The following is a 15355-nucleotide window of genomic DNA, read 5'->3' as shown; positions in this document are numbered from 1 at the left end:
CGTAGTCTATCCTAGAAACCACATTAGGAAAATTTACATTCACCATTGCTTTTATACTGATTCTAGCCACCAGGCACTGGTAATTATTTCCAAGTTTAATACTGTTTGTGATATTAAAAGATCCATCTCCTCAAATAAGAGATCAGATGAAAAACTGAAGGAGGAGTAAATCTAATCTAGCTTCATCTTGGTAAAAAGATAAAAACCAGTTACAATTTAAATAATGAGATTTTAAGAAATAAACACAAATGCACAATGGCTTTATTGGTCACATTTGTATCCCACTCATCATCCAAGGAGCTCCGCGGTGTTACTTTCTGTGTTTTCTGGCTTTTTATGCCCACAACACTGTGAGGTAGATTAGGCTGAGAGAAGCCGACTGGCCCAAGGTCACCCAGCAAGCTTTCTGCCTGATGGCCAAATCAGGCCTGGTGTCAGTTCATGGCACCCTTGGGCAGTCGTTGGGCCCCTAGTGCTCCAGGACGACCCACTGAAATTTCCTTTCCCCCTTTGCACCAGGTAGTTGGGCATCACCTGCCATTTCAGTTTCCCACAGTGCCACCCAACTGTGTGTTGCTCAGAGGCATTGTGGGAAATTTCAATGGCTCCTCAGACTCAGCTGCCTGGCACTGTTCATAGTGCTGCTGCAGTGGTCCACCAGCCCACCACCACTGCCAAATAAACCCTGAAATAGGAGGAATATCTCCAGAGGGTAATCCACAAAACGCCCTCTCAAACGTGGAGCTGTCCTTGAGTCAAATTACACCATAGCAGCAGATTCCTGCCTTTAAATGTGTCTGCTTCAACAACACAGGTGTATACCTGAGGGCTGCTATTTAAAGTGCAAAAGAAGCACCCATCACTTTTCCTCTTGCTTTTCTCCCACTCAGGCTCACATCCTATGATCAATGCCCAGCTTGCGGGGGGAAGGGGGGATGACTTTGCAGAACAAACTCCAGATGAAATAGAAGTCAGAAGTCAGGGGAAAGATTCAGCAACCCCTTTGAACTTGAAATCACAACCTCCCCTTTGCACAATGGGAGCAAACATACTTAAAGTTACGGTGAACTCCCCTCATGTTTTGTCTAGCCCTGAGTCACATGTTGACTCCAAGTCTCTTTATTCCAAGTCCAATCCTGCCCACTTCACACTTACCTCCTTCAGTCTCTGGGGGATGATACTGAAGGTCTTCTGCTGAAAAACTGTAGCTAGATTTCCTAACGAAGACTGCAAGCAAGCAAACTGTCAAATGTGTTGTTGATGCGTTTTGTAAAGCAGGGGCAGAAAATTCTGGTCTGCAAGGCCAAATTTGGTCTGGCAGGGGTCCCAATTTGCCCTGCTAAGATATTCCTGGAAATAAATAAATAAACTCAATGTATGCCACAGTGTAGTATACTTTACCAATGTATGCTACTTTATGGCATATCTGTATGAAAACTTAGATCCCTGAGATCTTGACAACTAGCATATAATCTGAGGAGCATCTCTTTCGGGTATACGTCTGTCAGTATAATCTAGCCAAATGGGATATCTGAAGGATTGCATCTAATTAGAATTAAACTCTCCATTAGAGATCTTCCTCCAGGTGCCCCATCTTTCTTAGGTTATGTGGGTGGCTTCTGGACAGAGGGCATTCTCAATGGTGGCACCTAAATTATGGAATAACATCTCTAAGCAGGTGTTCCTGGTACTACAATATGCTCTTTCAGAGTTTGAATGGCATCTGAGTTGAACATTGTACATATATTTGTTCCTCTGGTTTGTGAGTTGTTGTTGTTTTTAACTGGCTCTGTGTTTTGATTATTGATTTTACGTTGTGTGCTACTACTGCTTTTATCATCATCATTATTAAAAATACTAGTATTGAGGTGATTTATTATGTCCTCTTAACCTGAGCTATCTTGAAACATTTGTAAATAAGGTGGGATAGAAGCTGTTATATAACAGAAGCAATTCAATTTTAAATTTGGGAGGCTTGGTTCATTTTGTGGGCTCTTCTCAACTTCTTTCTCAGCCTCAGTAAACCACAGTTCTAGTGAGGTCAAGCAGAAGAAAAAGGTTATAAAATAATTATATATAATAACAGTAGAAATTTTCCTGAGGCATTAATGGAACAGGGACATAAAGGGGCAATACTGACAGCCTCAGGTTCAGGGCCCATGCAGAACAGATGCTTTAACAACAATATTCTTCTTAACAATCAAACACTATATTGTGAAAACTGGATATTTTAGTGGAAATCTAAAAATATCCATAATACTCCTGTCTGCCAGAGAAGACCAAGGAAGTCCAGTGAATTACGTTTACTTCAGACAGAAAACAGTAATGCCCCATTCTCCCTACACTCTTCATTTTTCTTGCTTCTACATCTTCCATCCTCGGTTCTTTAGATTAAGAGCAAAACTGGACTGCTGTTTTTCAGGTCTTCAGCCAAGACAAAATGGCTTCCATTCACTTCTGTTTGCACTGTCTTTCCTCAGGGATTTCTCCATGAAGAAAAAAGAAAATCCATTGCTCCAAGCCACCAAACATACCCACATAAACAAGGACCAAGTGATATATATATAAAATCTTTATTTCATGTACCAGGATTTTTTTTTGTAATTTTCTTCTTTTTAAAATTTTTCTGTTTAACAGTCTGAAAAAAAAACACAAAATAAAGAAAATGGAGGTTTGTTTCTTGAACTGGTTTGAGCTGAACATAAGCAGTATCCTTGGAAAAAAAAATTCCTCACCAGTCCTAGTCCTCCCTCTCCTTTCCTCCCTCTTTCTTACTTGTTTCTCTCTCACACACACTCACGCACACTCGCACACTCATTCACACACGCACAATTTCTCATTCATCTTTTATTCAATCAGAAATGCTAGAGAACTCTACAGGAATCAAGTTCTCGAAAGCAGCTTTGGGATTTCAACCAAAATACCACCCTCTGCATATGCTGGAGAACACAAAACCAGTTTTTTAAAAAACACATTTCCAGGGCTTTGGATATTGGCTCATTTTACCCCCTTCTGCCCTTTTCATTGTTACAGGTTTGCAGGCTGAGGCTTGGGATTAAGCAGGAGTTCTAGACATTCACTATAAAATGGGGTGTTCCATACGGATAAATAATGTCGGTCAAGCTGTATCTAGGCCCTTCAGTCATGAGGGACTGTTCTGCTGAGGCTTGGGGAGAATGCATTCTGTCACTGGCTCAGCGCCCCACCTGCTGCTTCCCTACGCAACCCTGTCCTGGAAAAGGACTCACCTCTCCTCTCAAAGAGAAGAAAAATAGGGGAAGGCAGCACTAGTTGGGTGGGTAGTGCAGGCTGCTTTTTTGGACCCCGTTTCAGTTCCAGCAGGAGCTCAGCAGCTGGGGGAGTAAAGACTCTCTGAATTGGAGCAGCACTTGTTTGAACAGGAAGGGTCAGGCGAGAGCCTAAAGGTGCCAAGAGGAATGGCTGGACCCCACTCAGCAAAACCCTCAGCCCCAAATCCTGTTCCTTCAAGGTAATGCGAAGGGCTCTGGCCTCTTAGGACCATGGAGAGCTCACTCCATCTCTCTTTTTTTGGCCCAAGCCAGATCTGTACCTCAAAGCTAATTCAACGCCATAGCTGTAAGCACTGTCTGCCTTGCTACCTTTGTTGGGATCCTGCTATCCCCATCTGCCATTAACAGTGTTAAAAAGGGAACTGCAGTAAAAGCGGTAGCACACCGTTTCCCTTCAGTGGAAAAATGAATGGCCCTCATGTACACAATGGTGATTTGGGTGTCTGTGATGGGGTGTGTGGGTGTGGGTTAGGGAGGGAGTGTGCTATGTATATGCTTGCTTTTCACAGATGTAAACTAGGGGCAGATGCAGTGGAATCAAGAATGTAAGCTTTAAGCGGCCAAGCAGTGAGGAAGTAGAATTGGGCATGTCACCAGGAAGACCCAGCCTCTCAACTGCCATACAGGATTTATGCCTTCACTCCAGAATGAATGTGGATGGGAACTACTGGGGTGAGCAAGGGGGAAAGATGGATTGTGGGTATTCTAGGCCTGTCAGCAAAGTCGAGATGGAAGGTTTATCTCTGGAACTCTAAAATGTATCCCTTCCTCTGACGTGTGCTAAGAAGCATATACAAGAGAGACATATAAGAAGTGCCACAGTGTTGGGGGGGGGACAGGACATGCCAACCGCCTCCTTATGACTTGGCTGTTAAAGGCACAGGAGCCCCTTCCAGGTAAGGGTCTAGTGAGGCCTAGCTGTGGGTCTGTGGTAGAGTTTTGCAGTGACTCTTTATGGCCATAACCGACAGCAGGTGCGGGGGGACGGGGACGGGACCTATAGACCTTTGAGGGAAATGCTGGGCCCAAGAAAGACAAGGCTCATGGCCCCCCCAACCCTTTATGCAGCCCCCTTGCTCTTCTGTATCATCGCTTCCCCCAAAGATTCCTACCCCATGATCCTTCTGGCAGACTTCCTGTGGCAGAGATCTCAAGACGACCTTTTCTCTCTGCCATGGGTGTCTTTGGTGAGAGGAAGGGGTTAGACTGGGGAGAAAGAGGGTAAAATGGGTCCCCAAAAAGAGGCTGAGCCTCAGGGATCCTGCCTCTCTCCCTTTCAATTGAGACTTGCAAAGCTGCCAGCTCCCACATGGGACAACTTGGCCCGTCTGACTTTATGTAACATAGCGGCAGCAGAATCTGAGCAGTTGCGGTTTTCTCTCCCATCACTGCTGCTGCAATGGCGGGTGGGGGAAACAGCACCTTCTCTTAAAGGTCCGGAGGCCAAGCTGTCCCATATTTGATTACGGCAACCCTACAGGCGGGTGTCTCTGCGTAAGGCAGGCTAAGCCTACAGCTTTTGACTGGCTGGGCCTACAGCTTTTGACTGGCTGGGCCCTACAGCCAGCTGGCACTGACAACAGAATGAAGTCAGGGAATAACTTTTCTGCAGTTATGTACTTGGCATGGGGACTGTGTCTTGATTCGGTGTGTCAGGTGTTCATGAGAGGGGCATTGAATGAATCCGGCGAGAGCTATCCACGCACCAGGAAAGCTAGCAGTGTAAATGAAACCGACAACGGGAGACAAGCAGCAGCCATTTTGCCTGTTGACTTCTTTTTAAGCCTGGGAGTGAGTTCAGGGGATAGCATGTTTTGCCTGCCTGTCAGGGAACATGAGCAGAAGTCTCCACACTAACATCTAGTCCTTGTTCTGTGTTCGAGGTTGCAGCCCCAGCAATAGCAGCAGCCTTTTCTCTGTGGGGAGAGATGTCCCCCCCCCGCTTTTTCCTGGCCCAACATTCTCATGGCCCGTGAGGGAATTCGACCCACACCAACCAAGTGGCCAAGTTCTGGGTGTCTTTTAAAAAGTTTTTGTTGTTTTCAAATGGATTCAGTTTCCATTTTCTCTTTCGAAGCCTCTCAACCCCTAAGATTTTAGTTTTCACAGTTTTCAAGCTGGAAAAGAAAAATGAAAAGAAAAATACTATCTGGCTTTCTTGCAAGTAAATCCACTTATTATATTTACATTTATTTATAGTTGGTTCTGTTTTATTAAAAAATTGCCACTTTTTATGAAGCTTTTTTTTTGTTTTTGTTTTTGCAATGTCACTGTTAACCCCCAGGATAGTCACAGGCTGATGAGGCTGAGCTGATCAGCCTTAGCTTCCTGAGACCTGGAGATCAGTGAATCAGCATTAAACCCTCAAATCCCCAAGGACAGGAAGGTCACTGTTAAGCCCTGTGGACCCACAGGAACATGTCGAATCACTCGTCACTCCGGGGTTTGGTAAGCTTAGGCAGGCTCCAGTGCATGTGCAACAAAGGCATCCACAAGGACACTGAAAGCACTGCGTTTTGTTACCACCTGTCCCTGGAGATCCTTATGAACCTGCAAGTCCACAGTGGGTTAAAAGTGAAAAGAAAACAAACTGAAAAAGTAAAGAGTAAAACCCCCCAGAAATCCAAAGAGCTGCCTCCTCTTCCCGCTTGGTTTTTTAATTAATTTTTTTGTTGTTATTTCTCGGTTCCTTTTTTTAAATCTGTTTTTATTAAATGTTAAAATAATGGTACATGGGAAATCATGCATTTTCTTTTAAATTTATTTTCTATTTTTTATATTTTTAAATTTCTTTCTCTTGATTTTTTTTGAAGTTTTTTTTCTTTTCCCCTTTTTTTAAACGTTTTGTCATTTCTTTTCAGGTGTTTCACTTAAGTTTGTTTTCTGGTTTTTTCTGGATTTTTTTTATTTTTTTGCTTTTGGAAGGTTTCCCCATGGTTGCTTTCTCCTCTCCCCCTGCCCACCCCTACTGCTCCCTCCCATCCTGAACCCAAGTCCCATTCCCACCTTCCCAGCCCCCCCCCATGTTTCAGCCCCTCTCGACGGCTTCATACGGGGGTGGTCCGGCGGTTGGCTGTGTTAGTGTGGATAGAGTCCTTGTTTTCTTTCTGGATACAATTGTGAACCTGGAGGAAGCTGTTATCCCTGTCTGAATTGTAGGTGGCGGTGGGGGTAGTGGCAGCCTTCAGGGGGTCCCTGGTCAGGGTATACATCGAGATCTCCGTTGATGGGAGGGTGTTGAACCCTTTGATCCCGACGGGAGAGGCATCCCTGGAGTGTGAAGGCTCGGTGGAACGGGAACTGGAGCGACTGCGTCTCTGATAGCGGTAGCGGTAACTGGGTATGCGGGTGATGGCAGAGGACTGGAGGTAGTCTGTGGCATGAGCACTGGCACGCAGCTGTTTGTGCCGGTCAATAAACATGTGTACGGCCAGCACTCCTACCATCTCGGCTATAATGAATGACAGGGCCCCAAAGTAGAAGGACCAACCATAAGAGTAACTATTCTTCTTTGAGTCGCTTTTCGAGGGGTCTCCAGCATTGGCTGATATGTACACAATGATGCCAATTATATTACTCAGACCTGTGGACAAAGGGCAAGAGAGAAGAAACCATTAGCATGTCCTCTATGTACGTCAAGGATAAGCTGAAGAGCCCTGGTAGATATGGACTTGGGAGACCAGAGTTCAGATCTCCACTCAGCCATGAAGCTTACTGGGTGACTATGGGCCACTTCTTGTCTCTCAACTCACAGAGCAGTTGTGATGGGAAGGGGGACAACCATGTATGCCCACTTTTGTGCCTTGAAATAAAGTTGGTCTAAAAATGTAATAATAATAAATAATAACAACATATCAAATCTGTACCCCACCCCAAGGCCAATTCATGTGACCTTTTTTAAAAAAGATGGCAATTGTGCAGAAGTGCAGCCTCCACAATATAGGGGTTGGGGGCATTTATCTGATATTTAGAATGCTCCCGAGTACATCAAGGTCATGATGCCACTTCCTGGCTCAATCTTCTTTTGGATTGCTTTTTAGAGTGTGGTGAGTCTGAAATTAACAGGAAGCAGGGGCCACACTTTTGACCCTTGTCCTGATATTGTGCATGTCATTGGCCCTCCGTGTTAAGCACCTCTTAGTGGGGTACATGCCTAAACATGAATATACAGACTCTGCACCATCAGGGTGCCCTTTGCAGATGTGGGCTTTTAACGACCCCTCTAAGAGACACCCATGCTTGAGGGTCAGCCCCTCGTGTGATGCCACGGGATGGCCCCGCTTCCTGTTAACAAATCTTTTTACACATACGCTGTGTGACGGGTGCTACACTCTCAGTATTGGCAAATTCAGAAGACGAGTCGCCATGCCCAAAGGGACAACTTTGGGTAGCTTCACTATTTAAAAAATGACTGAGTGATTTGGCCCCAATTGTATACTGAACCCTAGTGGAGATTTTGCAAACTTTTTAGGCAACAGGAAAAACAACAACCCTGGTTTTATTTTCATTCAGAGCACGATTTACACTACTGCCAAACCAATATGATACTCTGTTTCCATGTAAAAAAAGAAAGGCAAGTTTTGTGCATTCTGGGGATGGGAAGAGAGCCACACACACACACCCTTTTAAAAAGAAGCTAAACATCTGCAAAATTGTGGGTCAGCCCTAGAGAGGGCAATAGAGTCATGCTGTTGCTTTCTTTAAAAAATAATCTCACAACCACATTTTACACAGTACTCATAGTCAATGGGCTAACTGGGGAGCTAACATAACCCCTCTTATCCTCACAGGGAGAATCTGATAAAAGGGCTCAACCTTGTTGCCAACAACTTGTTTGTGATACCTCAACAACCTATTTGCAAATTAAGCTTTTTATGGTGGTACAGACAGTACAGGCGACTCTCAATTTACGTGGAGGTTGCATTCCTGGGATAACACATAAAGCCACAATTGTGTATAGTCAAAATACATTGGGTGCAATGGCGGGTGGGATTGCCGAAGTCTTTTTTCCTGCCTGCCTGTCCCCTTTTTAATCACCCCCCAAGCACATAAAGCTGAATGCACACAAGTTAAATGCACATAAGTTGTGAGTTCCTGTAGCCGCAGAAACAATGGGCATTATGAGTATTGTTATTGATCTGAGATCCTCACAGCCACATGCTAAAAACACTGCCATTCCAAAATGATATACTTTTTGTAGTCATATTTCTGAGAAGATATAGCAGAATACATGAGGTGAACAATAATGCCATTCCACATCTGTCCAGATGGCTGATTCAATATGCATCTAACTCTAAATGTTAAGGTGTGCCTTCACCAGGCATTTTCTCCAAGATACATCCAAGAACATCAGGGATGTAGCAGTACTGGTTGGATGTTTGAGATCCTTTCCAACATTATTATTCTGAGAGCTGGTTCAGTCTTTCCTTTATGCTAGATTGTGTCTCTGATGAGGACGCTCTCTGGATTTTGCTCTAGGAAAGTCAGCACTCCACTAATGTGGTAGTAACTGATCCACAATGTCTAATGATCTAGCCTAGTGAATGACTCAGATGATGTGTGCCAGGGGTAGCCAATCTGGTGCCCTCCAGGTGTTTTGGATTACACCTCCCATCAGTGTTCAGGGATAATGGGAGTTGTAGTCCAACAACATCTGGAGGGTACCACGTTGGCTACTCCTAGGGTATGTTCAAGCCTCAGAGCATCTTCAAGAGGTGTGTAACATTGTCTCTTGTGACTGGCAGGCAGGATAAGACTTCTGGATTTTCCAATCTTGGTGTCCTACCTGACAGAGCACTGTTTTCAGCATGCTGCACTTCAAAGAAGCATTTAATTCAGGTCTAGATAAAGCCATGGCCCTCGCCTGATTCATGGCCCTCATTTGACCCTGTGAGCAATCATCCAAAAGCCTTGTGTTTTGCAGGGAACAGATGCACTGAAGCAGCACACCCCAGTTTCCAAAGAAAACTCCCATGCTAATATAGGAAACAGCCAATAGTGAAAGTAGAGAGGAATGGACAGTTATGGAGCACCACTAAAATAGTCACATACAATTTTAATAACTGACCTTGTAATATAATATCTTTGCTGGCTTGGACCAGAGGTCCATCTGGTCCAGCACCCTGTTTCTAACACTGGTCAGCCAGACCCTTCAGGAAGCTCATAAGCAGTCCACAAGCTGCTGCCCCCTGCTGTATAAAGCATGGGTCCAAATATCAGCATCACTGGTCAGCAAGAACCAATGGAGAGGGCAAATGGACTTTCCAGTTCTGCCCAGAAAGCTGAAAAGAGCTGTCATGGCTTTGAGGTTCTATGAAGGTGAGGAGCCCCACTCTGCTCCTTATGAGTATGCTTTGGTTGAATGTAGGGATGTGTGGTGCTGTCCAAGGTGACAGTATGGGGCTGCTGGCAGTTAGGGGTTGGAGTCTGGCCGCTTCTCATGTGGGAGCTAGGAACTGGTGGCTGAGGACTCAGGGACAGCTTGCCTTCTCAGCCACAAACAATAAACCCATGGCAAGAGTAGCCTAGTGACCTTGAGGTGTTGTTGCACTACAATTCCCATCCTCCTTGATTGCTGTTGCTGATAGGAATTGCAGCCTGAAACATCTGAAGGGAATGGGAATGAGTGTTTGGTGAACACAGTGAGGTTTTTATTTGAGATTATATTTGGTTTTAGCCTCATAGCGTTAGTCTGCCAGTGTCATGCAGACTTTTGTATATGTAACTAGGTGACTGTTGAGTTCAATAACTGTTGAGAGTGAGGGAGCATGTGTTCTTGCTTGATTATGGGTGAATGTGTGCAAGTATACTTTAATGGAGGTATGGGCATGTGAATATTCAGGGAACAGAAATACTGAGCAAGCGGAATCTTATTTTATGGATTATGATGTTTTGCATACTGCATTCATTAGTTCTCTTATATACTGTATTTGATTACGTTTGACTTCCTTTGTAAACAGCTTTGACGCCATTAGGGACAACATACAAATACAGTAATTAGAAGCAAGAGGTAAAAGCCACAAAACAGTGGGACAGGCTACTAATGAAAAGCCTACACACAGCAATATTTTCAGATGCAGCTATCATTGCTCAAAAGGTTGCAAAGCTGGGTTTGGGTTTCCATATGACTTTCACATTAGGTGAAATTCAAGGTCCTGTCTCTTCTTTGGCCTAGTTCTCACTGAGGTGGGAAACCTGTTGCTGGGGTTGTACCACTTCTGAATGCAGTTGGGGATTCACATGACTGAATGTTACTCCGTGCATATATATATATATATATATATATATATATATATATATATATATATATTTGTACTTAGAAAACTAGCATGGCATGTAGATGTTTAGACTAGAACTCTCTGATCTCTAATATTCCATGTGGAGGGATTTTCTTTTGTATGGAGGAACATTCAATCATGTGAGGCCCCACCTGGAAGCTGAAATGGTACAGCCCAGACCACCTCAGTGACACAATCAGGCATGAGATGCCAAACAAAACTTCTTCACTTTCCTGAGCTACTCTTTATTCCTCAGCCTTGTAGATAATGCATAAAATAATAAAAGTATGTTGGCGTTTTGTATTTGTGTCCTCTTTATTTTCTGTTGGTGGTAGATAACCCTTGTCTTTAGCAAATCTGTGGCTGAAATGAAAGTTTCCCATCATATGTTGGAACAGCCTGGTTTCTCCAATGTATTTAAGATGAAGAAGCACCATTATATTTTGTTCTTGCTTATATTGCCCCACATCCTCCCTACTAAGAGGCTGCTAAAGAGGAAGTCTTGAGAGGGGCTCTTTCCTATCCTTCTATGCAGCCACAGAAAAGATATGCGCTGTTCTTCTCTGCTGAACAACTGAGTAGTGAAGGATAAGTCTTGGCCCTTCTTCTCTGCCAAACAAATGAACAGTGAAGAATAAGCCTTGTAGTCCATGATCTTATATATCACTTTCAACATGTGTGAAGCCCTATTATAAGTAAAACCAGCAGAGAGTCCTGTGGCATCTTAAAGACCAACAAATTTATTATGGCATACACTTTTTTAGACTACTGTAGCACCCTCTTCATCACAGGTGTGAAATGTAATCCTCAGCTGGCAGGTGACTTACTTGAGGCAAACCTAGTTTCACCTTTGAATGCAAATTTTGCAAGACAGCAAATCCTCTTTGGGCTTGAGAGGTTTTGCAACCTCAGGGCCACGCCAGGCGAGATAGTGGAAGACCTATCTGTTCAAGCCTGGGTATGCTCTAATCACATAGGTAATGAGGGCAGACTGATTTTAAGAGCGCTCCCCCGACTCTGCTTGTAGCTTGTTTGTTCATCATTCCACCCTTTCCATTCTACCCTTCATCACATTGTACCTGGGGGCAATTGTACAGTATAACCCTCTACAGTCTCTCCCCCCCCCCGAACTTTTATCTTGTACTGGAAGTGAAGTTGGCTGGGAGAAAAGTATGCAATTGGAACAAACATGACCTTAAACATCTGGGGCTGTACCCAACTAAATTCAGCTCAGAGGACACCCATTGAAATGGACAAAACCTAAGCTAGCCATGTACATTAATGTCAACAGGCCTACTCTGGGTAGGATGAGCATAGATACAACCCATCATCATGTCTACGTTGGTGGTTGCCTAAAACAGGTGATAACCCCAAAATGTTGAAATTTCTGGAGTATGCAGTTATGCATCTTCTCTCTCCTCCCCTCTCTCTGACTTCTTCTTTCATCTAAATTAATTCTCTGTCACTGTAGCTGTGCAAACATTTGCATGTCCTTTCTCCTTGCTCTCTCTGCTCCCTCCCCCCCCCGCACGCACTTCCATTGCACTGGCAGCTGCCTAGTGGCTGCTCTTTCAGCCTCCCAGCACCTTGAGCCCCTCCCTCGCTTGCGATTTTTGTCCTTTGATCCCGAGGACGCTGGTCAACCCTCAGCCCTCCTTTACCTGCAGACACGAAGAAGATACCGGCACTAAGGATGATGTTATGTCGGGTTTTGTAGAACTCGCTGGCTGCAATGCAGAGTCCACCCATGAAAAGCAGAATCACACTCAGGATCGGGAAAATACTAGAGGCCCTTACAGCCCCTGTAAGCAAAGAAAGGGGTTTGGGGTGGGTGGTGGGGAGAGGAAGGGGAGAAACAGAACAGCATGCATGCAAGAAACATGGAGAAGGGTGGGGAGAAGGAGAGGGAAGGCAAACAGGAGTAAAGTGAAGAGATTGAGGGGAGGGAGGAGGAGGATTGTACCAAGGATGAACATAAAAGACGGAGCAAAGAAGCACAGGAATTGGAAAGGCCAGTGATAGGGGAGGAATAAGGAGACAGAAGGAGGAGAGAGAAACAGAGTGTCAACAGAAGAAGAGAGCTGTTACAAATGAACTGTCAACATCTTGGATATTAGAAACGAGCAGTGAACCTAGGGCCAGGGACCAGTCAAATGGCATCTGATAGCAGACGTTCTCCTGGCTCCTTCGTGCACCCAGAAAGCCCAAAGGCACGTCCCTCTCACCAAACAGAAAGTGAAATCTGCAGGCCAGAAAGCCACCACCAACGCAGTGCAGTACTGAGGCATCTAGGTGGCAACTGCAATCAGCAGAGAGGCACCACAAAAATAAACACAGATATTTTGCAGAAGTGGATGCAGAGGTGTCTCCTAAGAGAGCCAAAAGATAAATCCCTGCTGACACGCGTGTGCATGCACACAGACACACACTTAGAAAAGGCACATATGAATTGCACACAAACGAAGGCAGTCCTATTAACCCTCTCTCTCATTCACTCCCATCCTCACACATTCCACCCAGCAGATGGCAGTAGCATGCAGATATATAAGTGACACACACACACACACACACACACACACACACACACAAACACAAACACACCCCAGGTTAAGAATAGCGTATGGGTGGCTCTATACATTGCAACTGGGCTAGGAAATGCAGAGCTTCAGCAAAATGTAAAGTGTGGAAGTGACATATGTTCATGCATGTACATGTGTGAGAAAAGCCTGATTGGGTCATGTATCCACAATGTGTGCACACGGGCATTTAAAGATGAACATGCACATGTCCACACTTCACATGCTTGCAATGGAAAACACTGGGGCTAACATTTCCTACTTAAAATGTAATGTGTGTGGCAGCATCTAAGGCTGTGTACACACCATACATTTAAAGCACACTCTGAATCCTGGAAACTGTAGTTTACTCCTCACAGAGCTACAACACCTCTTAACAAACTACAGTTCCCAAAATTTTGGGGCGTATGTGTGTGTGTTTTAAATGTATGGAGTGTAATCAACCTGAGATGTTCAGTCCTCAAAAGCACAATGCAGATTAGAATGGCCAGACCAAAATACGAGAGAGAAACATTGCAAACACTTTTGTAAATCAAGAAAATCTTTAATAAAAAAAATCACAAGGATGGCCAGACCACAAGTAAATGTGAATTGAAAACGGGTGGGGTGTGGGGGGGTCCACCTACAGTGGTACCTCGGGTTACAGACACTTCAGGTTACAGACTCCGCTAACCCAGAAATAGTACCTCGGGTTAAGAACCTTGTTTCAGGATGAGAACAGAAATCACATGGTGATGGCGCGGAATGAATTAAGCTCTTAACCTGAGGTACCACTGCATTCACCACCATCTTAACCACAGAGTTTAGTTTACTTCTGACTCCTTTTCAGAATTTTATATTAGGGTCCATCTAAGCCCTCCTATAATCTTCCCAGGTTCTCACTCCCCATTTAGTACTGCTAATTTACAGAAACATATCCCATGATGCAACAGTGTCACATGTGCTGTGATACAAGGAGGTAAAGAAGCTCACAGGATACATTTTCAAAAAAGGAAACTGTTAGAAGCAAGTACAGTGGTACCTCAGGTTAAGAACTTAATTCGTTCTGGAGGTCTGTTCTTAACCTGAAACTTTTCTTAACCTGAGGTACCACTTTAGCTAATGGGGCCTCCTGCTGCCGCTGTGCCGTCACCATATGATTTCTGTTCTCATCCTGAAGCAAAGTTCTTAACCCGAGGTACTATTTCTCGGTTAGTGGAGTCTGTAACCTGATGCATCTGTAACCTGAAGCGTCTGTAACCTGAGGTACCACTGTAGCTTTCTTTCTTGGGAGGACTATGTGATTCTAAGGTAAATCATCACGTTTGGTCACTCTGACTTAAGCAATTCCCCTGTGAGGATAGGTTATCTCACATTTGGGACTTTTTCGTTTACAAAGACGAATGCCTACTCAGTGAAGTTGAATGTTGGAAGATTCGGGGCAGACGTGAGAAAATACTTCTTCACCCTGAGCATACCTGAAGTATGGAATTCATTCCTACAAGGTGTAGTGATGGTAACCAACCAGGATGGCTTTAAAAGAGGATTGGACAAATTCATGGAAGATAATGCTGTCAATGACCTGCTATTAGCCATGATGGGTATGATCTGCCTCCACTGTGGGGGGAAGTAAGTCTCTGAATACCAGTTGCTGGCTTTTAGACAGTTGTGCAATAAAAGCATTACCGTATTTTTCGCCCTATAGGACGCACCTTTTCCCCTCCAAAAATGAAGGGGAAATGTGTGTGCGTCCTATGGGGCAAATGCAAGCTTTCACTGAAGTCAGGAGAGCGAGAGGGGTCGGTGCGCACCGACCCCTCTCGCTCTCCAGGCTTCAGGAGAGCCCCAGCGCCAGCCCCACAAGGTTGGGGGACAGAGGGAGGCGGAACGCCGCCATTCCGCTGTCTCCCGAAGTGGTTTGGAGGCTGGCGGCGGGGAGACCCCACGGCGAGACCCGCAAGCTCCGGGGACAGCTGGGAGATGCAGCGCGTCTTCCTGCTGTCCCCAGACCTGATCTGAAGGTGGACTGCGGGGAGAAGAGCGCTTCTCCCTGCTGCCGGCCCCACAAGCGCCTGGGGGGAAAATAATTTTTTTCCCTTTATCCCCCCCCCCAAAACTTGATGCATCCTATGGGCCGGTGCGTCCTATGGGGTGAAAAATACGGTACTTGCACACTTGAATCAAGTTGTACCACTCTGAATATTATACTGAA

General features: G+C 44.8%; 1 protein-coding gene across 2 annotated transcripts in view; it reads right to left on the bottom strand.

Moving 5' to 3' along the window:
• Positions 1 to 4842: 4842 nt before the first annotated feature.
• CACNG2 (calcium voltage-gated channel auxiliary subunit gamma 2) overlaps positions 4843 to 15355 on the bottom strand; it is a 123152-nt gene continuing 112639 nt past the window's right edge. The window contains exons 3-4 of one of the 2 annotated variants that reach the window (XM_053404628.1): positions 12250 to 12390; positions 4843 to 6894 (exon numbers count right to left, since the gene is read on the bottom strand). In XM_053404628.1, coding sequence (XP_053260603.1) covers positions 6359 to 6894; positions 12250 to 12390 — 677 coding nt within the window. In that variant the 3' untranslated portion in view covers positions 4843 to 6358. The remainder of the gene's footprint in view (positions 6895 to 12249; positions 12391 to 15355) is intronic. The other variant, XM_053404629.1, reaches the window with a different exon arrangement.

This window comes from Podarcis raffonei, chromosome 10 (genome assembly GCF_027172205.1).
Source record: "Podarcis raffonei isolate rPodRaf1 chromosome 10, rPodRaf1.pri, whole genome shotgun sequence".
Taxonomy (NCBI): Eukaryota; Metazoa; Chordata; class Lepidosauria; order Squamata; family Lacertidae; genus Podarcis; species Podarcis raffonei.
Note: the sequence above shows the minus strand (reverse complement) of the source record. Positions and strands in the feature narration are given on the sequence as shown.